The following is a 22,389-nucleotide window of genomic DNA, read 5'->3' as shown; positions in this document are numbered from 1 at the left end:
CGCTGAGGTCTGTGCTGATGCCCCTGGGAGGAGCCTTTGCTTCAACAGCTCGTTAAGTCTCCACCCTCATTAAGTCTCCACCCCAGGCTGCACCTTCAGGTAAGCCTGAGAGCCACGGGATTCGGCACCTGCATGTGCCTAGATGGACCCCAATGCACTAGCCCCGCCACGCATACCCAGCAACACACAGGCCCCTGGGTGACCTGGTCTCTTCCATGCTAAACTAGGAACACTACGAAACAGCATTGTTCTTTTCCTTTTTTATAGAATTTTATTTTAAACTTAAAAACATTTTTTTTTTTTAATAGAGATGAGGTCTTGCTCTGCCGCCCAGGCTGGTCCTGAACTCCTGAGCTCAAACAATCCTCTCACCTCAGTCTCTCAAAGTGCTAGGATGACAGGTGTGAGCCATCGTGCCCCGCCTATTTTAAACATTTTATTGTTGACTAATTTTAGACTAGCAAAAAAGTTGGAAAATGTAAGCGTTTTCCTTATACCCTTCACCCAGCTTTCCCTAACGGTACATCTTATTAATCATGGCCCAGTCATTACAGCTAGGAAACTAACCTTGGTACAATCCTATTAATGAAACTGTAGACCATCTTGCATTTCCCTTTTTTTCACTAATTTCCTTTTTCAGTTCCCAGAGCCCTTCTTTTTTTTTTTTTTTTGAGACGGAGTTTTGCTCTTGTTACCCAGGCTGGAGTGCAATGGCGCGATCTCGGCTCACCGCAACCTCCGCCTCCTGGGCTCAGGCAATTCTCCTGTCTCGGCCTCCTGAGTAGCTGGGATTACAGGCACGCGCCACCATGCCCAGCAAATTTTTTGTATTTTTAGTAGAGACGGGGTTTCACTATGTTGACCAGGATGGTCTCGATCTCTTGACCTCGTGATCCACCCGCCTCGGCCTCCCAAAGTGCTGGGATTACAGGCTTGAGCCACCGCGCCCGGCCTTCCCAGAGCCATTCTAGGATCCCACAGCACAGCCGTCTCTGTCTCCTCAGTCTGGGAGTTCCTTCCTTATCTTCATCCTTGACACTTTTGAATAATTCTGGCCAGTTATTTTGTAAAACGTTTCTCCTGAGTTAGCTGATGTTTTCTTCTGATCAGAATGAGATACAGCCTTGTTTTGACTAACCGAAAAGTTACTCTATAAGTAAATATTAAGGTTAAAAATCTCATCCAACCTGGGCAACAGAGTAAGGTCCTGTCTCAAAGTCTCAACACTTACATTTAAAAAGTGACCAAAAAAGCCCTACCATGATTTGTCTTGACCAATTTTTTTTTCTTTTTTCTTTTTTTTTTTGTTTTTTGAGACTGAGTCTTGCTCTGTCACCCAGGCTAAAGCTCAATGCAACCTCCACCTCTCAGATTCAAGCGATTCTCCTGCCTCAGCCTCCCGAGTAGCTGGGATTACAGGCACAGGGCACCATGCCTGGCTAGTGTTTGTATTTTTAGTAGAGATGAGGTTTCACCTTGTCGGCCAGGCTCATCTCAAACTCCTGACCTCAGGCGATCTACCCACCCTGGCCTCCCAAAGTGCTAGGATTACAGGTGTGAGCCACCACGCGCAGCCTATTGCAACCTGTTTTATCAGCAAGGTCTTTGTGACCTGTATCTTATGCTGACCCCTGTCTCATCCTGTGACTTAGAATGCCTTAACTGTCTGCAAACACAGCCCAGTAGGTCTCAACCGTATTTTACCCAGCCCCTCTGCAAAATGGAATTGCTGTGGTTCACATGCTTCCGACACATCCTCCTGTGTTCTGGCATGTGGGAGGAAAGAGAGATGAGGGAAGGAAACTCAAAACCAAGCTCTGACCACGCAGGGCAGGCACACGCTCCCACCTGTCTTTGGGTGCCACAACTCAAGGGACGGGGAGAGAAGAAGGCATGACAGATGGCCCTGGGTCACAGAGTGTCAGGGCAGCCCAAGCAGCTGTTGTTGGATGGTCAAAGAGAGGGCATCACAGCTGAGCTGGGCTTGCTCGCTGCTCCCGGCTGGATGTCCACTCAGCCCCTCAGCATCCCTGCTCAGCCTCAGGGTCCATGACTGCCCTCCTGCGTTCTAGTCACTTCTGTGTCCCTCCTGCTTCTGCTGTTGGCCCCTTGCCAGCTCTGTTCTGCTGAGCTTCTCTTCCGTTCTCCAGCACAGCCAGGTGATCCCCGGCTCCAGACAGGCCTCTCCCCAAGACTGGGGCTCCCCCTCCCACACCCTCTTTCCTTCCTATGTGGCCTTCCCAGGATTCCACACTGAATTGGGAAGGGGTGGAGCAGGTGCTGGGCAGTCTTAGATAATAGCCAGCAGGGCAGAGTTGGCCTCCCCTAGGGTCCCTTTTAGCTGGAGTCCCGCAGGGTCCAGATACCCGCTCCTGAAGGGTAAGAGAGGGAGAGGTATATTAAATGTTTCTTTAGATTCTTTTTTTTTTTTTTTTTGAGACAGAGTCTTGCTCTTGTCACCCAGGCTGGAGTACAATGGCACAATCTGAGCTCACTGCAACCTCCACATCCCAGGTTCGAGTAATTCTCCTGCCTCACCCTCCTGAGTAGCTGGGATTACAGGTGCCCGCCACCATGCCCAGCTAATTTTTGTATTTTTAGTAGACAGTGTTCCACCATGTTGGCCAGGCTGGTCTCTAACTCCTGACCTCAGGGGATCCTCCCGCCGCCTGGCCTTAGATTCTCTATTTTATGATGGTTTAACATCTCAGGGTGGGGGCTTGTTGGTTGGGGAGAAACTCTGATTCCTGGGGATCAGAAACAACTCACGCCTTTCACATGCAAACCAACCGCAAACCAACCAATCTTGACTCCATACACCAACCACCCCTTCAAGGAACTCTCATGTCCCAAGCCAGTGTTTCCCCTGCCCTAAACCAGCCCAGGGCCAGGTACTGACCCAGACAGCTAAAGCCCAACCCCACACCCCAGAGCCCATCAGGATGATTCAAAAGGCCGGTCCTACCCTGTTCCCTGGCCTGCCTCGCCTTTCCAGTGGAGACGTCAATGAAGGCTGTGCCTGTGCCTTCCCCTCGCTCCTGATTCTGTCCCTGGACGAAACCTGGTGCCTCCTGCCCCACTGTGGCCCCGCATGGTGGGAAACTGTAATAACCTCTTTCAGTGGCATCGGCCCCTCTGTGTCATCATTCAGTCACCTTCATAAATTAAAATGTTGCAGCTACAGCTGAGGCAGGAGCGGGGCTTTAGAGAGCACTCTCACCCAGGCCCTTGGGCTTGTGGAGTGGAGCCTGCACTGAGCCTGCCTCCTCGAAATCAGTTTGGGGATGGTTTTGTTATGTGGCAACAGCTGGCTGATACAGGCCACTTGGCAGCTCTTGCATGAAGCAAAGGGAGAATGTGAACGCCCAGGGAAGGCTGGAGTGACAGGGCAAAGAGGGTGTTCAAAGTAGGCAGCACCGTCCTGTGTCCAAACACACGGCTGGGGCCCTGGCTGCCATCTAGGCTTGGCCTGCCAGCCACCACCCCTGTGGTCCTCAGGGCACCTAGTAGGGTTGAATTTACATACAGAAAAAAAAAAACAAACTAACTGAGGTCCAAGTGCAACATGTCTTTCTAAATTTTTTTTTTTTTTTTTTTTTTTTTTTGGACAGTCTCGCCCTGTTGCCCAGGCTACAGTGCAATGGCCCAATCTCAGCTCCCTGTACCCTCCGCCTCCTGGGTTCAAGCAATTCTCCTGCCTCAACCTTCCAAGTAGCTGGGATTATAGGTGCCTGCCACCACACCCAGCTAATGTTTTATATTTTCAGTAGAAATGGTGTTTCATCATGTTGGCCAGGCTGTTTGTTGGTCATCGTGACCTCAAACTCCTGACCTCATGATCTGCCCTCCTCAGCCTCCCAGAGTGCTGGGATTACAGGTGTATGCCACCTCACCTGGCCTAAAACTTCTTTTTCCTCTGTCACCCAGGCCGGAGTGCAGTGGTGCCACCATAGCTCACTGCAGTGTTGAACTCTTGCACTCAAGTGATCCTCCTGCTTCAGCCTCCTGAGCAGCTAGGCCTACAGGCACACACCACCATGCCCAGATAAGTTTTAAATTTTTCTGTAGATACGGGGTCTTGCTGTGTTGTCTAGACTGGTGTTGACCTCCTGGCCTCTAGTGATCCTCCTACCCCTGCCTCCCAAAGTGCTGGGATTACAGGCATGAGCCACCACGCCTGGCCAACATGTCTTTCTTCTGACTTCTACTTTGGTATCTTTTCTTAAATGGTTCCCTCTGTCCCCTCCCACACACAGAATGGGGGAGAGGCTGTCAGACTCCAGGTTCCTCCAGAACCTCAGCTGCAGCACTGGGATTGGGGCTGAGGAACCATCTAGGGGAGAAGACAGGGTGGGAAGGAACAGGAAGGAAGGTCCCCAGAACTGGGTTTGTTTGCAGGGGCCAAGCTCCAGGGGAGTGTGGACTCAGTGGAACCATAGGGGCCCCGGAGTTCCAGCTTCTGGCCAGCAGTCGTGCCCTCCACAGAGCTGGATCTGTGGAAATTGCATGTAGGAGACACACTAGCCTCACAGGACAGAGGCCTTTTCGGGTGGCCAGCACTACCCAGCCTCCACTGGTGAGGAAGGTCAGGGGCTGTGTGACCTTTGCCTCTGGGACTGATGGATTATTGAGCTGGAGGGTGTGCCCAACAGTGTCCCCTACCCCTCAGGAGCGGGGTCTCCATTGGGCAGCTTCTAATGAGGCTCTAGGGTCCTGGAGTGGGTGGGTTGGAGCTCCAGTGGGAAAGAAACTTCCAAGCTCCTGAAGGTGCCAGAGGTCCGGTGATTCACTGGCTCTGCCCCTGGAGTTCAAGTTCCTGGAGTGGCTGTCAGTGGCCAGCTATCCTTAAATCTGTTCATTTCAGGAGCTACCTCTCACCAGAGGCAGGATCTTGGCATCTGGACTTGATCTGCTGAGGAGGAGGAGGATATGTCGTCCCCTTAGGACTGGGGCTCCAGCCTGCAAGTTGTGTGGCAGGGAGTCCGTCCTCAGTGAGGCTTTTCACAGCTTCTCCCTCCCCAGCCCAGGGGCTTCCAGCATTCTGGTCTCCATGATTACAGCTTCTTCAAGAGGTCATAAACTCATTTCCGTAATAACTCGTGCCCAGAAACTTGATCAGGGGGCATCGAGCTGAGGGATGGGAGAGGTGGGAGAGTGGGCGATGGGAGGGGGAGGCTTTGAAGCCGGGTCCCCGCCTACCTTCAGGTCAGGCGAGGCTGCGGGCCACAGGCTTCTCGGGGTGGCTGCTGGGCTCAGGAGGGTTCTCAGGGCCTGGGAGCAATGGTGGAGGGTGAGTGCTGTGAATATGGTCAGTAGTAGTCCCAGGGGCTGGGATGGGGCAACAAAGGGCTCCAGGTGACTGGGTGCTGCCCATCTGGAAGGAGGCAGGAGGCACCGAGCCCTTCCCTTCTCCTCCCCTCCTCTGCCCTTCCTTCCCTCCCCTTCTCTCTCTGCCTCTCCCTAGTGCCTCACTCACCTAGGGGCCAGGGCTGTCCAGTGGCTGTGGGGCCCAACTCCATGGGGTGAATGCTGCCCAGCGGGTGGTCCCTGTGTGGGCCATCCTTGGGCCTGAGCAGTGGGATAAGAGTCCAGGAGGTTGGTACATTGACCCTGAGTGGGTTATTGCCTCCCCACAGCATGGTGTCCAGCCCGGGGAGTTCTGCATTTACTGAGTTTCTTGGGGCACCCGTCTGCTCCAAGTCACCCTCTCAGCTCCCTTCCAGCTCCCTCTTCAGGGGATCCCTGGGACCCAGGCTCCACTTGAGCCTCATGCCTCGCAGGACAGCTGGCACCTCGTCTCTTCAGTCCTAACATTTCCTCCAGGCTCTGGCACCACCCAGCAGCCTGGCACTTTCCAAATGTTGGCACCACTCAGCTTCCAAAGAAACCTGGATGTCCCCCACTGCAGCAGCTGTGTCTGCTCACCTTGCTGCTGAGTACCCTGCTGCCCTTGATGATTACAAGCCATCTTTGACTGTCCCCATCCCATCTCCCAGGACCTTTCCACTTCCTATGATGTTCCTTCAAAGCATTCTCTCCTACCCTGGGGATGAGAAGTAGCCTCCGCCCTCTGCAGTGTCCCCTCCATGCTGACATGCCAGGCTCTGGCCACCTCCTCTGCCCACAGACCCTCAATCACTACTCACAGTGTCAGGGTCCTCTTAGCTGCCACCCGGGGCCCAGGTAGTACCCTGCCCCTGTCTGTTATGCCCTCTGCCCCCATCTCCCTCGGATTACCCAGAGCCCTCCCAAGACCTGGCTATGACAGACATGGCCACAGAGTGCCTGGACAGCCATGCTTAGTATTATGTGACTCTCCCCCTGCAGGTCACAGAGAACTGGGTTAGGGCAGGGCCCTGGCATAGAAGACAGCCAGCGCCATAGCTGGCCAGTGGTATGGAGTGAAAAGATCTGCTGGGCCCAGCATTTGGGAACTTGAAGGGGATGACAGAGGTGATTTGGACAGAGGAAGTGGCAAAGGGCTGAAAACTCCTGAGACAGAGGCTGGAGAGGCCTCTAGGGGCAGCATGGTGCAGGGGCTGCAATCTGAGCTGAGCGGGGAAATCAGGGCGAAGTCAAGGGTGAGGTAGCCACCTGGTGGGAGCAGGACAAAGGACGAGAAAGGCTGTAATGGGAGGTGGGGGCCACGCCTGGCAGTGCTGATGGGAGCTGGGATCCACCCCCTGGCTTGCCTGGGAGGCCACTGGAACCTCCTGTTCAAAGCTACTTCTTTCCACGGCCTCTGGGGCTGCTCTCTGCACCTGTGGGTAAGGCTGGGGGCTGCCCCAGCTCCCGCAGCCCCAACAGAGCTCTGAGGAGGGGAACCCTGGAGTGGGCTCAGGACGCAGGTGCTTGGAGCCTACCCACTGCACGCAGGGTCCCTCCTGCAGCCCCAGCTGCATCGCTGCAGATTGGCTCTTGGGAGCCGGTAGTAACACCAGGCCAGGCCGGCCCCTGGGAGCAGAGGCAGCAGGGCGCTGAGGAGCATGGCCAACAGGAAGGTGTCACGGCCTGCAGGGAAAAGAGTAGTGGGGAGGCTGAGTCTTGAGTGGGTGCAGCCCCCCTGCTCCTGCCCACCTGCCCCCCACTGGCATACTTTCAGGCTGCACAGGGCCACTGTCCACGCTGCCACCGAAGCCTGGCTTGTCACAGAAGGGTGGAGCCCAGCCTGGAGCACAGTGGCAGTTATGGTTGCTATTGCAAACCTGCAGAAAGGGGAGAGAAGGGAAAGAGGGTCACATGAGATTAGGAACCCCAAGGTCATCACTTCCTGTGATGTTCCTTCAAAGCATTCTCTCCTAACCTGGGGGTGAGAAGTAGCCTCCGCCCTCTGCAGTGTCCCCTCCATGCTGACATGCCAGGCTCTGGCCACCTCCTCTGCCCATAGACCCTGAGTTTCTTGGGGCACCCGTCTGCTCCAAGCCCCCCTTGGGCTCTCACCCCGCGTCTGTGGCAGGCAGTCAGGCAGCGCTGCAGCTCCTGGAAGGCAGTGTTCTCGCAGCGCCCGCTCTGGCACACCTACGGGCAGTGCATTAGGCAGTGAGGGGGACACTGCCTGTGGGAGTCAAGTGGCAAGGAGGGGTCGGGTGGGCAAAGCTCACCATTCTAGGTCCACACTGGGTGCCTGACTCTACCAGGCCCAGGCCAAGCAGGTCCAACTTGGCACCAGGGAGTGCTGAGGCTCCCCGACAGGTCACTTCGTGGCCATCTAGGTGAACGGTGGAGTTCACTGGCACCATGTGTGATGTGAGTGGGCTGGGCTTTCCGCCCTGGCACTGCAGCTTCCCACACAGGGCATCCCTGGGGAGGAAGTAGAGGGGGGTCAACAGTGGCAGTACCCCCTTTCCCAAGCCCACTCCATATCTTCTGCTCCTTCCACTCAGCTCCACTCCTTACCTCTCAGCACAGGGCAGGAAATGGCCCTCGCTGTCCTGGCCACAGTTCCCATGGATATCTCCCACAGAGTTCACAACCTGGAAACAGGCCTCGGGGGCTGGATGGGAGCCTGAGGAAGCATGGGCTAGGCTGGATGCAGCCGGGAGAGGTGCCACACTCAGCGGGCCTCAGGTTCCCCTGCCTATCTTCCCCACAGCAGAAAACTGGGCCCACCAGAGGATTGGGGGTAGGGTGTAAGGGTGCCAGTGTCCTCTCACCAGGCCCCCAGAGCTGCTGGCACTGCCGCTCCAGCGTGGGACATGCGCCATCCCAGCAGTAGCCACTGCCCCCGGCGCAGGGCGAGCCATCCAGTAAGTAAATGTCCGGGGGACAGTGCGGGGAGGTACCGGTGCAGAACTCAGGGAGGTCACAGTCGCCCATGGCTTGGCGGCACGGTGCTCCAGCCGGCTTCAGCTGCGCAGGTGATGGGTGGTGGGGGGGGCAGAGAGAGGCCATGGGCAATGAGAGGTCCATGCCCAGAGCCTGCTTGGAGCTGGAGGAGCTGGGCGAGGGCCAGGCCGACCCACGCCAGCACCCAACGGGGGAACCTGAGGGCACCAATTAGCTAAGGCCAATAGGCCGGTTCCTAAGCGCCCCAAAACCCTCACCCTGAACCTTCCATGCCCTCACCAGGCAGTGGGCGCAGCAGTCCCCATGGGCACATTGGGCCCCCGCGCGCAGCGAGCAATTGTGAGCGAAGCAGCAGAGGTCACGGCATTCCTGGGACCAGAAAAGCAAGGGGGGACCAAGTGAGGGCGCAGCGCCCCAGACCTGGGCAGAGAAGCCGATTCGGGGGCGGGCGAGCCGACTTAACCTGATCAGAGCCGCAGTCACACTCCTCGCCGGCCTCCACGAAACCGTTCCCGCAGCGTGCTGGTGGCACCGGGAGCCCGGAGTCTGGGGCATTGGAGAGGCACACGCCGCCCCCTTTGCGGAAGAAGGCGCGCAGCTGGCGGCGGCTGCAGGCGCTGAACACGCGTGGGAACGGGTGCCTACCGGCGTGGGGAGGGCGTTGGGCGTGGAGGAACAGCCCCACAACCTCCGCGATTCTCCGATCCCCACCCTTGGGCTTGGCTACAGGCGCCAGATGCGCAGACACGCCTGAGCGATGGGAGGCTCAAATCCTCTAGAGGCAGAGCCCAGAGAGGGGAAGTGACCCCCGGACGGGGGACGGTGTGGCCCCAAGAGTGGGCAGCCCGGGACCCAGGGCGGAATCGCGACCCAGCGTTGCTCCTCCCGGCGTGGGAGTAGCCTCGCCAGGATACTCGGAAAACAATCTTCATACCGTTGAGAATCCACTTTGCCTGCGCGTCTTCCCTTTAAGCCTCATAAACCACCCTGAAGCGGACGCTATGATCAGCATCCCATTTTACAAAAGAGGAAACTGAGGGACGACCAAAGAAACGCGGCGGAGGGAGCCCCCAGGACTAGCAGCCTCGCCGCAGCCCGGACCCCCCACGCACGTACCCGGTGGCCGCGGCCATGACGCAGCCTCCGGGCTCGGCCGCTGCCTCCACGCAGCAGCCGTCGGGGTCGTGGCTGAGGCCGAGGCTGTGGCCGATCTCATGGGCCATGGTGGCTGCGGTGCCAATGGGGAGCTCCGAGTGGTCCTAGGGGTCCGTGCAGTGGGGCGGTTAGTGCCGGCTGCAGGGCCTCCCTTCCCGCCCCTCGCCCCCCTCTGCAGGGCTCACCATGCTCACGCCTCCCGAGCTCTCTGCGCGGCACATGCCCTCGACGGGCGCCAGGCCCACTGTGGAGCCCTGGAAGGCGCGGCCCCTGGGGATGGAGCGCGGCGTGACCGGGGCGGGGCCGGGAGGCGAGGGCGCCCCTCCTGGGACCCGCGTTGGGCTCAGAGGCACCCACGTGAGCAGCTGTGCGGAGTCGTGGGGCCGCTGCGCCCACAGGCCCCGGCGCCACTGCAGAAAGGCCCAGAGCGTGGCGTTGGCGTCCTGCGTGACGCGGCTGCGGTCCCGCTCGGTCCACACTTCCAAGCCAATCAGCACCACCTGAATGTCCAGAGTCCTGAGAAGCTGAGGGCGGGGCGGGGTACGGCGGGCTGAAGCCGGGACCAGGCGGCCCACCGCGCCACTGCTCCTCCGTGGGGGCGCCCCTCCTAGTCCCCGCACCCCACTAGCACCTGCTGGTCCTGCCGCCGCCAGCCCCATCACTGCTCTCTCCCTACTGCCCCCAACCTGGTCCACGTAGTTGGTGACTTCTAGGAGCCGCTGTTTGGTGTGGTTCAGGTTCCGGTGCTGGGTCACGAACTGGGAAGGCAGAAATCCCGGTGGCTTGAGGGGCTGAGCTGACCCCATCCCAGACTCCGTCAACCCCTGGGGTCTCCCCTCACCAGGCTGTGGTCTGCCACTATGTACAGTTCCAGGTACCTCGGGGTCCTGCTTGCTTCTCGCCTGTCCTGTGGAGGGGCGAATGGGGACCCTGAATGGAAGCTGCTGGGCTTGAGCCCTGACCACCAACCCCAGCTCCCAGAAAGAACAGTTTATCATGTGTCCTAGAAGATGTTTCCTCAGACTCCAATAAAAATACTGGGACATGCTGGGTACAGAGGCTCACATCTGTAATCCCAGTACTTTGGGAGGCTGAGGCGGTCAGATCACCTGAGGTCAGGAGTTCGAGACCACCGTGACCAACATGAAGAAACTCTTCTACTAAAAATACAAAAAATTAGCCAGGCATGGTGGAGCATGCCTCTAATCCCAGCTACTCTAGCAGGAGAATCGCTTAAACCCAGCAGGCAGAGGTTATGGTGAGCTGAGATCGGGCCATTGCACTCCAGCCTGGGCAACAAAAGTAAAACTCTGTCTCAAAAACAAAACAAAACAACAACAACAACAACAAAAAACGGACATGAGGCCCTGGCTTGAGGCCTGTGAATTCCTGTCTCTTCTGATTTGGAGGACTATGGCTGTATCCACAGCTCTCCAAATCAAATTCCCACTCCCATCCCCTCCACGCCCTGACCCTGCTCTGGGGAGCACCAGGAAGGCTGGCCATGCCGGCTTTGTCCCCGGGATCCCTGTGGCCACAGGCTCCTTTCCAGGTGAGCAGCTGCTCCATCCGGAAGATCCTGTGGGTTGAGAAGTCCTTGGAGCTCTGAGGCGGCCAGGGATGCAGATAATAGCTGGCATTGCTGCTGAGGGTGATCAGGCCACTAGGGTGCAGAGGGGTAGGAGCGGGTGTGAGGGAGCTCTTTCCCCATCCCAGGCCCGCCCCCCTCTCCGGAACTCACCTCATCCCAGAGCATGTGCAGAGGACTACCCAGGAGTCGGGGAAGCCCCTCACTCGCCCTTGGTAGTGGCAATGATCCTAGGGAGAAAGGAACCAGCCCCAAATCTCAGCCAGGGCTGGAGCAAGAGGGGCAAGAGGGAGGGCAGGGTGGGGGCTGGCTCCAATCTCCCCTTAGGAGTGCAAGGAGGAGCAGGGCAGGAATGGTGGGGGGTGCCTCTGGGGTGCATCACAGAGCCCATGGAAGCATCTCACCGTGTGGTTGGGGGCCAGCACCACTGGCTGCCCATCTGGGCGGTAGTGGGTTTCTGTGTATCCTGGGGCCAGCAGCCTGCTGGGAGGGAGTATTACAGGGAGCATTGAATTCGGCCTCCTCCTGCCTCCTCCAGGATGTCTCCCAGCCTTCCTCCCTAAATGCTAATGGAGCAGCTTTATGAGTGAGGCACTCAGTGTGTCTTAGGAAGTGACAGGAGCAGTAGTGGCTTGCTCAGGTCAGGAACACTTGAGGCTAGAGGTAGGAGCCTTGGTGATGGCTTAGCTGTGGGAGCTGCGAGTATGGGAAGTGCCAGGGAGGACACCGGGAGGAGCAGGAATAGAGGAAGAGTTTGTTGTCCCCAGGGGACCTGCAGCAGGCAGCTGGGGAGGAGTCAGGAGACACTGCCAAGGAATGGGACTTGGAGTCAGGGAAACACGGCGAACTCCCCAGGTTCCCCTGCCTGCTGCCCTCCTTTGTCAACCCTCTCGCCCCAACTTGCCCTGGATCCTTGAAATATTTTCCTCAGACTTTTTTTCTTTCTTTCTTTTTTTTTAAGATGGGGTTTCACCATGATGGCCAAGCTGGTCTTGAACTCCTGACCTCAGGTGATCCACCCACTTTGGCCTCCCAAAGTGCTAGGATTACAGGCGTGAGCCACCGTGCCCGGCCGCTTCCTCAGACTTCTATACCCTACAAGCCTCCCGCCTGTCCTTCAGTGATTGATGCACACCCCCTGCCTCCAGAGAAAACAGAATCTCCAACTGCCCACACCTGCTCCTGCCCTCCCCACCTTCTCCAGACCCCACTCGGGTAATGATTCCATTTTCAGGCTTCATCTCAACAGGATCCTTCCTGTGTGGATGGATCAATCATAAGTCAGTCTCTCTTCTTTAAAGAAAATCCTGCCGGGCACGGTGGCTCAAGCCTGTAATCCCAGCACTTTGGGAGGCCGAGGCGGGTGGATCACGAGGTCGAGAGATCGAGACCATCCTGGTCAACATGGTGAAACCCCGTCTCTACTAAAAATACAAAAAATTAGCTGGGCATGTTGGCGCGTGCCTGTAATCCCAGCTACTCAGGAGGCTGAGGCAGGAGAATTGCTTGAACCCAGGAGGCAGAGGTTGCAGTGAGCCGAGATCGCGCCATTGCACTCCAGCCTGGGTAACAAGAGCGAAACTCCGTCTCAAAAAAGAAAATCCTTTACCCCAACCTCACCTTAGCCTCATCATCTCCAGACCACCCCCAAATGATGGCTGCTTCCACCTTCTAGGAATTCTCCCACCTGCCCCAGCTCTGCTCCCCACCCCTCCCCACACACTTGCCACCCTAGGAGGTAGGTGATGTGACTACCCCATTGAAAGGGTAGGGACGTTGGCCCCAGGGAAAATATAGTTGGGCACAGTGGAACTAGAGTTTGTTCCCGGTCCATCCGAGTCCACGAGGGAGAATAAAATACATGTTGAGTGCTCAGAATAGCGCCTGAGGTCAAACAAACACTCAGTAGGTGATATCTATTGATAACACAGTCTGGATGGTTTCAAGAGCCTAGCTCCAGCTCGGACACCCACTCCACCCAGCTGAGGCACCATCCTGAGCACAGCCCTGACTGTTCCTTCCCCGCTCAAAATCTTTGGCTCCGGACACTGAGCACTAAAATGGCCTTCTGTCCTTCCTGGGGCTTCCCAAATTCATTCCCCCTGCTCCCCTCCCTGCAGGTGGAGACCTTCCAGGCAGGTCAGACAAACTGCTGCCCCTAAGTGCAGCCACTGCAGCTTTTTCTTTTTTATTTTTATTTTTGACATGGAGGCTCAGGCCAGAGTGGTGCAATGGCGGGATCTCGACTCACCACAACCTCCGCCTCCCGGATTCAAGTGATTCTCCTGTCTTAGCCCCCTGAGTAGCTGGGATTACAGGTGTGCGCCACCATGCCGGGCTAATTTTTTGTATTTTTAGTAGAGATGGGTTTTCACCATGTTGGCCAGGATGGTCTCAAACACCTGACCTCAGGTGGTCCACCTGCCTCGCCTTCCTAAAGCCACTGCCTCTTTGTCCCTGCTGTTCCCTTGGCCTGGAGTGCCCACTCCTCTTTGAGACCCATCTACGATTTTCTTTTGATTCAGCATATCTTGCAAATGTCCACTAGGTGGTGCTCATTCATCTCCAGCAGGGAGACGACAAGCCGTTCCTGGGGTTGAGAGCACACAGAGAGGCTGACAGCCTCCACAGTCCTCTTCAGCCTCCAGGGGGCCAGCCACAGGCCTGCATGACTCTCCCTGTCACCTGCACCCTCTCTGAGGGTGCCCATCCAGCCACCCGCAAGGATCCACATCAGTCCCGGCTCTCTGTACTGAGCCCCTCCAGTGGGTCTGTTCTCAGCTCCCAGCCCTGCCCCAGCCTGGCACTCACTGGTTCTTCTCCAGCTCAAGCAGGAGCTCCTGGCCTTCAGCCTCCAGGGCCACAAGTCCCACGTCTGGCCTCCATACCTGGGCAAGAAGGACACGGGGCTGAGATGTTGGCCTCCAGGCCTTCTGCCTGCCAGGGAGCAGGTGGCCTGCGGAACTGGCTGGGGAGGAAGTTCATGGGGAGAATGTGGGCTGTCGGGGGAGCAGGACCCCCTACATACTATGGAGGGTGGGGAGGAGGTGAGAACATACAAAGATGTTCCCATGCTCAGGATGTTTTCTGTCCCCTTGGAAGGGCATGAGCACAGCCTGCCAGGCGCACGGACATCCTCCTTAGAGATCAGAGGCCCCAGAAAGTTGCCCTTCCCCTGGCCCACCCTCTTCTTTCATACTTAGAAGGGGCATCAAAAGCAGGGGAAGACAGAGGGGTGCTGAGGACATTGCGGGGGCATCGGGCAGCGTGGCCGGACCTCCTCTCAGTCTCTGCCACCTGAGGCTTGCTTCCGGATCGTGCTGCTGCTCATTCCCTGTAGAATTCAAACTTTACTCCTCCACTTCCAATATTGGCAAACTGCCCCTCTTCCAAAGTTTTCCTGGGCCTCCAGCAGCCCCTGTCCCTGCCGCCCCGACACCTGCTTCACTGGACCCATGAAGTAAATATGGACCCCGTTCCAGCCAAAGAGCACGTCGGCCCTCAGCTAGGTGTCAGGAGGCTGGCTTGGTCTGCCAACTCGCTCTCCCTCCCGCACCCTCTTGGCCTCTCCCACCCTGTGGGAACACCCACTTCCCCCTTGTCCACTCGGCCTGGCTGGGGGCCCAGGAGCTTCCTTGGAGGCTGCTGTGCTTTGGAACGTTTGACCTCTGACTCCTTTTCTCAAAACATGCACTGGGCTTGTCTACAGCCATACCACCCTGGACATGCCTGATCTCGTCTGATCTTGAAAAAATGCACTGGGCTGGGGCCCTGTCCAGGGTCTCCGAGTCTTTGGGGGACGTCCTTCCTTTGCAGGTGGGGAGCAGACTGCCCTGGCCCCCCGGGCCACAGGCCCCACAGGGCCTCCAACATGAGCTCATGTGGCTGGAATGCCACTTGCTTTACTAGGGAAAGATCTGCACTGGGAGAAGGGCGGTGGCCCAGATGGAAGGACATACTTGAGGCCCCGTCCCTCGGCAGCCCCTGCTTTCTTTACCCTTGCCCTCCTGGTACCCTGCCCCTCGATGTATACCCCCCCATCTTGAAATGGGAGTGTTTTCTGGCTGTGGGAGGAGATACTCAGCCTCTACTCTGTCTCCTGTCCCATCTTGGCAGGCTTCCTGGGGGAAAGGGCCCACGGTCGGGGGAAGACAGGGCCCCTTTGGGGTTCCCCTCTTGGTCACAGCCCAGGCTGGACAAGGAAGGAGGCCCAGAGGAAGAATGACCCAGTGTGCCCAGGTTTCCCCTCCCAGGGATGGGGAGGACAGTCTCAAAGCTCAAGCCAGTGCCTTGCTTGGCCAGTGGAATGGGGGCCTGTGGGCCTAGGGGATCCCAGTGAGGGCCCTAGGGTGGGAGCTGCTGGGTCTCTGGGGGCCTCCTAGCCTTCCGTCTTCCTCTTGCTGGGTTTGGACAGTAAGGCTGGAAGCTCCACAGAGGGCTGTCTAGGATGGGCAGGGGGTTAGCCAATGGTTTCAGATCTTTTAGAGCTTAGTGGGTCTCAGGCTCCCAGCCTGAAGAGCTGTGACCCTGGGCAATTTCCCCAGCCTCTCAGCTTCCATTTACCCCTCTGTAAAACAGGCACAGCAAGGCTACTGGCCTCTTAGTTTGCAGCACAGCTACTATGGCACAAACACGAGGCGCAATTATTCTGGAAGCGTGTAAAGGGCGAGATTGGGAGGAGGCTGGGACAGAGGTCCTGCAGAAGCACATGGGGTGGTCTTACGTCTGAGGGGACCAGGAGAGTGACCACTGCCCCCTGCCAGAAGTGGATTCCACAGGAGCCAGTGAGGCTGGAGGTTCAGGCCTTCAGTAGCAGGGCCCTGAGAGGGACAGCAGTGTGTCCACAGGGTCATATGTTCTGGTCAACTTTGCAAAAGGTTTTCTTTTTGGTGTTTTTTCTTTCTTTCTTTTTTTTTTTTTTTTTTTTTTTTTTTTTTTTTTTGGCTCCTGAAAAGCTTCAGGCCCCACAAACCCTGAATCCATTTCTTCCTGGTGGGGGTGGGGTGAGCTGGATCACCCAGGGAGGGCGGGGAAGGGGAGGTGGGGCCGAAGAAGCTGAAATGACTTCCATGTGTGCGGGCTCACGAGATCTAGATACCAAACCCTGAGGCCCTCTTCTGCCCACTCCTTTAGGGGGTAGGGGCCTAAAGGAGTAGTGACTCGGTGGTTCTGGGAACCCCAGCAAAACTGCCAAGCTGTAATGTGAGGAGGGATAAAAGGGCTGGGAGGCTCAGGGCCCCTGCTGAGGATAGATAGGGTGACATAGCACTGACCGGCTCCTCCAGGCTGGCGCTGTGCCAGGGTCGTCCATCCCGGACCCAGCTGGCGGTGACTGGCTGCCCAAGGGTAGGTCCTGGAGTGAAGACAGAGCACAGGGTGAGGGCACAGCAGAGGAAGAGGGTTAGAGGACACCCCCAGGGAGGCACAGGAGGCCTTTCGGAGCAGACTCCATCTTCAACACTCGTGGGCTCGGCCTGGAGAAGGAGGGACACCCGTGGGCATCCTTGGATCTGAGGAGCTACCAAGCAGGAGGAAAAAAGAAGGCTGGGGAAGGGACAGCTCAGCTGGGGACACCGGAGTCCCCTGACTGTTGGGAGGGGCAGGCTTGGAGTTGTGGATCACAAGGGAGAGGCCAAGGCTACCAGTGCAGAGGCCAAGGGAAGAGGGAGGCAGCGCGGGTATTTTTAGATGGGCAGCAGATGCTTTTAGGGTGAGAGCTCTATGAAGGGAGGATGCCTGTGTCTCCCACCATCCGAGAAAAACAGCCAGATGTTGCCTTGGGAGGTCCACCTTGCCCGGAGCTCCCTGGGGGACTCCCTCCTGGTGGCAGGGGTGTGGTACTCTGGCCCAGAAGGCCACTCCTCATCTCTTCAAGGTGAGGGGAGGCTTCCAGACACAGCCTCACTGCTCTCAGGCCGGGTGTGTGTAAGGGGGGGCTAGGAGGAATCCCAGAGCCAAACATTACTCAGAGGGCGCCTGGAATGCTCCCCTGGAATGCTCCCAGCCCCCCACTAGCCCCAACCACTCTCACAGGACCGCTCTGCAGGAGCCAGGCCCCAGGCACCCAGAGCATGCAGCAGCCCTCCTTCCCCCGGTACCCGGTCCCAGCTCCCAGCACAGACGGCCCTCACCCCCACGCAGCCCTGGTCTCAGTCCTGCCCGGCTGATGGCTGCCTGTGGAAGTGACTCAGTTCCTGCTAGGCCAACCCAACTCCTTTTTTCTCCTCCATCTTGTCTCCCAGACTCTAAGCATCAAAGACCCCTCCTCCAAGAAGCCCTCGTTGATTGGATGAGTGAGTTACCATCAGGCAGATGGAGGCCCAGAGGAGCCCACCACCTTGGAAAGGAGGCTTAGGGGGACCAGTGCAGGGAGGGGTCTGAGCAGATCTGGGGGAGGGGAAGAAGGGGTGGTCCCTCAGCCCAGAGAGCACTTGTCTGAGAGTAGAGAACCAAGCTTTGCTGGTCCTAGGCCTCTAAGGGTTTGGGAAGGAGGTAGGGTGGGCCGAGGCACAGTTGTGGTGCGGGTGCTCTCCCCATAGCCTTGCACGCACATGGTGGCCAGTGGCACCTGACCCGGATGAGGGAGAGGGAGGCAGAGCTGGAGATCCGGTGACCAGGTGGATGGGAGTGGAGGCCAAGAGAGCCAGGTTGGTATTCGGCACTTAGAGCCCCCTTCTCCGAGGGGTCCCCTGGCCTCCCCTGGCCCCAGGCTAGGGCTCAGAGCGGAGGGAGCAGTGGACCGCCTAGGACCTTCTCCTGGGGCCAGAATAGAGCGGGCCCTTGTGCTCGTTTGGTCTGCGCACAGCGCTGTAGAAGGCACCACCCAGGCTGCACCGCCTGGCCCTGCCCTGCGCGCCTCCTCCACGGTTGCCCTCCCTGTCCCCGGCCGGGCACTTGCTGTGCAGGACTGGCTAATCCTCCCATCTGTTTGCAGAGGCTGTTACCAGCCCCATCTTAACAACTCTGTTTGGAGGGGTTGCCCCGAGGAGACAGCGCTGCAGTCCTCCCAGGGAAGGCTAAACAGGGACCTCCGGTCTGCAGAGGCCCTTCTCTATCTCACCAAACAAGGCAACACTATAAACAACACACACGCCGCCCTGCGAGGAGGGACGGGGGTGAGCAGGGCGCAGGCCACAGCTAGTTCTGCAGCCTGAGAGCAAAGCAGGGACTCTGGGGGACTCTTGGGCACAGGGGCTTCCTGGAGGATGGAGCCCCGCTGAGTCCTAAGGGGTGGAGGTGCAGGAGCGGGTCACAAGGTGGGGGCTGGGAGGTTGTGGGAGCTAGAATCCAGGCAGAGGGGGCTGCGGGCTGGAAGCTGGGCTGCCCCCGAGCGGGAGGGGCCATGCCCTCTGCTTTGCCGGCAGAGTGGCAGCCGGGCAGTGTGGGCAAGTCCGGGCCCCAGACCACCCCAAGCACACTTGAGCGTCCCTGGGCAGGTTCCACGGAGACCAGCCCCCAAACCATCCCCACGCCCTGACCTCCTGTCCCTACGGTCCCGGTCCCGGGGCTGTGAGACCCTCCAGGCGCTGACCCCGGCTCTGAGCAGAACCCACCCCCGCCCTCACCACCTTGCCTCTCTTGCCCCGCAGGGCGCACCCCGCCCGCGTCCGCACCTGGAAGCACCCCAGTGCCCGGCGCCGGCCAGAGCAGCAGCAGCAGCAGCAGCATCGGGAACCCCCGAGCTCTCCGGAGCCTCCAGCCCAGAGCTGTGAGCGCCTCGGCCTCTAGGCTGCAGCTCGCAGCTGCCGGCTCCGCCCGGGCTGGATTGCGGCCGACCCACGCCCGGTGCAGCCCAGGACCGGCCTTCGGACCTTCCCGCCTCCCGCCCCCGCTCCCTACCACCCCTCCCCGCCAGCCCCGCGCGGAGCCTGGCCTAGGGCCCCGACGGAGTGCGCCCTGGGGCAGGCGGGACGCCTCTCCCCGGCCGCCTCCCGTCAAGGGGTGGAGCTGGGCGGAGAGGGGAATCCGTGCGGCCCGTCGGGTGACCCTCCCCAGGCGTCCCGCCCGTCGGTCTCAGAGGGCCTCTACTCCTGGAGGCAGAGTGGAGACGGAGCGGAACCGCTGGGAAGGTTCCTTGAGGACCGCGGCGTGCCGCGGTGGGGCGGAGGGCAAAGGCCGCCTGTTGCTGCTGAATTCTGCGCTGGGAGCGCGCTCTTCCGTGGTCTCCTGGGGCCAACCTCGTCCTGCCCAGAGGCTCCCTGAGAACCTGGAGGAGGTTGAGTCGGGTCATCCACCTGCGCCGGGTGCCCCTAGGGGTAGGAAGGTCCAGGCCACTACCGGCTGCTGCTGTCAGGGTTGCTGTCTCTGAGCCACCGCGGCCGCCAGCCGCTGGCCCCAGGCCTGCGAAGAGGAGGGAGCCAGTGAAGACGGAGGTCTTGAGGTCTTCATTGCTGGGCAAAGGGGATGCAGCTGACAGAGACAATCCTTTGTCCCTGGCGATGGCCAGAGGACAAAATTGTATAAAGCTATAGACTGCCAGACCTGGGAGACCCTTTTGGCCTCAGTAATAACTGTTTCATGTTTTAAAGGTTTGTTTTTCTACTCGGTGCAAATTTGTTTTTCATTATACTTTAAGTTCTGGGGTCCCTGTGCAGATCGTGCAGGTTTGTTACATAGGTAGACACGTGCCATGGTGGTGGTTTGCAGCATCCATCGCCCCATCACCTACATTAGGTATTTCTCCTAATGCTATCCCCCCCCAATCCCCCCAGCCCCTGCTATTCCTTCCCTAGCCCCCTACCCCTCAGGCCCTGGTACCTGATGTTCCCTTCTCTGTCCTGTGCTCTCATTGTTCAATACCCACTTATGAGTGAGAACACGCGGTGTTTGGTTTTCTGTCCTTGTGTCAGTTTGCTGAGAATGATGGTTTCCAGTTTTAACAATCCCTGCAAAGGACATGAACTCATCGTTTTTTATGGCTGCATAGTATTCCATGGTGTATATGTGCCACATTTTCTTTATCCAATCTGTCATTGATATGCATTTAGGTTGGTTACAAGTCTTTGCTACTGTGAACAGTGTTACATAAACATACGTGTGCATGTGTCTTTATGATATAATGATTTATAATCCTATGGGTAAATACTCAGTAATGAGATTGTTGGGCCAAATGGTATTTTTATTTCTAGATCCTTGAGAAATTGCCACACTGTCTTCTACAGTGGTTGAACTAATTTACACTCCCACCAACAGTGTAAAAGTGTTCCTATTTCTCCACATCTTCTCCAGCATCTGTTGTCTCCTGATTTTTTAATGATCTCCATTCTAACTGGTGTGAGGTGGTATCTTAATGTGGGCTTGATTTTCATTTCTGTGATGACCAGTGATGATGAGCTTTTTTTCATGTTTGTTGGCTGCATGAATGTCTTCTTTTGAAAAGTGTCTGTTCATATTCTTTGCCCACTTTGTGATGGGGTTGTTTTTTTCGTGTAAATTTGTTTTAAGTTCTCTGTAGATTCTGGATAGTAGCCCTTTGTCAGATGGGCGGATCGCAAAATTTTTTTCCCATTCCATTGGTTGCTGGTTCACTCTACTGAGTTTCTTTTGCTGTGTGGAAGCTCTTACGTTTAATTAGATCCCATTTGTCAATTTTGGCTTCTGTTGCTGTTGTTTTTGGTGTTTTAGTCATGAAGTCTTTGCCCATGCCTATGTCCTGAATGATACTGCCTAGGTTTTCTTCTAGAGTTTTCATGGTGTTGGGCCTCATGTTTAAATCTTTAATCCATCTAGAGTTAATTTTTGTATAAGGTGTAAGGAAGGGATCCAGTTTCTTCTTTCTGCACGTGGCTAGCCAGTTTTCCCGACACCACTTATTAAATAGGGAATCCTTTCCCCATTGCTTGTTTTTGTTGTCTGATTTGTCAAAGGTCAGATGGTTGTAGTTGTGTGGTTGGTATTCTTTCTGAGGCCTCTGTTCTGTTCCATTGGTCTATGTCTCTGTTTCGGTACCAGTACCATGCTGTTTTGAGTACAGTCGCCTTGTAATAGTTTGAAGTCAGGTAGTGTGATGCCCCAGCTTGTTTTATTTTCCCCCTTAGGATTGTCTTGGCTATGCGGGCTCTTTTTTGGTTTAAGGTGTCTTTTTTCCAATTCTGTGAAGAAAGTCATTGGTAGCTTGATGGGGATAGCATTGAATCTATAAATTACTTTGGGTAGTATGACCATTTTCACAATATTGATTCTTCCTAACCATGAGCATGGAATCTTTTTCCATCTGTTTGTGTCCTCTCTTATTTCCTTGAGCAGTGGTTTGTAGTTCTTGAAGAGGTCCTTTACATTCTTTGTTAATTGTATTCCTAAGTATTTTATTCTCTTTGTAGCAATTGTGAATGGGAGTTCACTCATGATTTGGCTCTCTGTTTGTCTATTACTGGTGTATAGGAATGCTTGCGATTTTTGCACATTGATTTTGTATCCTGAGACTTTGCTGACATTGCTTATCAGCTTAAGGAGATTTTGGGTGGAGACAATGGGGTGTTCTAAATATACAATCATGTCATCTGCAAATAGAGACAATTTGATGTCCTCTCTTCCTATTTGAATATCCTTTATTTCTTTCTCTTGCCTGATGGCCCTAGTCAGAACTTCCGATACTTTGTTGAATAGGAGTGGTGAGAGAGGGCATCCTTGTCTTGTGCCAGTTTTCAAAGGAAATGCTTCCAGGTTTTGCCCGTTCAGTATGATGTTGGCTGTGGGTTTGTCATAAATAGCTCTTATTATTTTGAGATACGACCCATCGATGCCTAGTTTATTGAGAATTCAGTGCTCTACACGTTCAGAGAAACTTCTCTGGTAACAAACTATAGAAATGATCCCTGAAGTATAGTCTTACTTGGTGCAAATTTGGATGGCAAGAGATGTTAACTTTTGAGCCTGTTTTTTTGTTTTTTTGGTTTTTTGAGACAGAGTTTCACTCTTGTTGCCCAGGCTGGAGTGCAATGGCACGATCTCGGCTCACTGCAACCTCCACCTCCCAGGTCAAGCGATTCTCCTGCCTCAGCCTCCTAAGGCAATTTTGTAAAGGAGGTGATTTTGTAAAACTATAAAAATTAGCCAGGCATGATGGTGCGTGCCTGTAGTTCCAGCTACTGAGGAGGCTGAGGAAAGAGAATGGCTTGAACCTGGAAGGCAGAGGTTGCAATAAGCAGAGATCATGCCACTGCACTCCAGTCTGAGCAACAGAGTAAGACGCCATCGCGAAAAATAAAAATGTAAAAGAACTACTGGTCTTAAGTGATCCTCCTGCCTCAGCTTCTCAAATCAGTGGAATTACAGGAGTGAGCCACCACACCTGACAAGCCTGTTCTTATGAGATTATTACTTATTACTACTACTTTGGATTTTCAAATCAACTTTATTAA

At 56.2% G+C, this 22,389-nt stretch overlaps 1 protein-coding gene and 1 pseudogene across 6 annotated transcripts; both read right to left on the bottom strand.

The window, feature by feature from the left end:
* Window positions 1–627: 627 nt before the first annotated feature.
* On the bottom strand, window positions 628–18,775 carry ADAM33 (ADAM metallopeptidase domain 33). Of its 6 annotated transcripts, none has more exons than XM_039479730.2 (22): window positions 18,643–18,775; window positions 16,303–16,382; window positions 13,841–13,917; window positions 11,434–11,512; window positions 11,183–11,259; window positions 10,915–11,104; window positions 10,283–10,348; window positions 10,128–10,199; window positions 9,799–9,965; window positions 9,627–9,711; window positions 9,403–9,545; window positions 8,750–8,927; window positions 8,566–8,655; window positions 8,154–8,349; window positions 7,897–8,005; window positions 7,602–7,800; window positions 7,441–7,518; window positions 7,097–7,205; window positions 6,864–7,011; window positions 5,477–5,568; window positions 5,200–5,271; window positions 628–4,959 (listed from the first exon to the last, which is right to left on the bottom strand). In XM_039479730.2, exons 1-21 carry the CDS (start codon window positions 18,695–18,697, stop codon window positions 5,207–5,209), a joined length of 2,355 nt encoding a protein of 784 aa, XP_039335664.2. In that variant the 5' UTR covers window positions 18,698–18,775; the 3' UTR covers window positions 628–4,959; window positions 5,200–5,206. The 6 variants fall into 6 exon arrangements, 5 of the variants coding, with proteins under 5 accessions (XP_039335664.2, XP_039335665.2, XP_039335663.2 ...); XM_039479731.2 differs by having other exon boundaries at window positions 628–4,909; XM_039479729.2 differs by having other exon boundaries at window positions 9,627–9,965.
* A 2,995-nt stretch (window positions 18,776–21,770) lies between these two features.
* On the bottom strand, window positions 21,771–21,858 carry LOC120368032 (small nucleolar RNA U3; annotated as a pseudogene).
* Window positions 21,859–22,389: the final 531 nt, after the last annotated feature.

This window comes from Saimiri boliviensis, chromosome 9 (assembly GCF_048565385.1).
Source record: "Saimiri boliviensis isolate mSaiBol1 chromosome 9, mSaiBol1.pri, whole genome shotgun sequence".
Lineage (NCBI taxonomy): Eukaryota > Metazoa > Chordata > Mammalia > Primates > Cebidae > Saimiri > Saimiri boliviensis.
The sequence above is the reverse complement of the archived record's forward strand: the minus strand, read 5'-3'. Positions and strand labels throughout refer to the sequence as shown.

Bases quoted from the DNA above. Each gene is read 5' to 3' on its own strand.
- ADAM33 (XM_039479729.2), bottom strand. From the start codon at position 18,697: ATGCTGCTGCTGCTGCTGCTGCTCTGGCCGGCGCCGGGCACTGGGGTG. The intron at 16,383-18,642 runs GTGCGGACGCGG...TCTTCACTCCAG, and splicing joins GGGCACTGGGGTGCTTCCAG to GACCTACCCTTGGGCAGCCA. The intron at 10,349-10,914 runs GTCAGGGCGTGG...GCCCCTCCACAG, and splicing joins CTGGTGCTCCCCAGAGCAGG to GACAGGCGAGAAGCAAGCAG.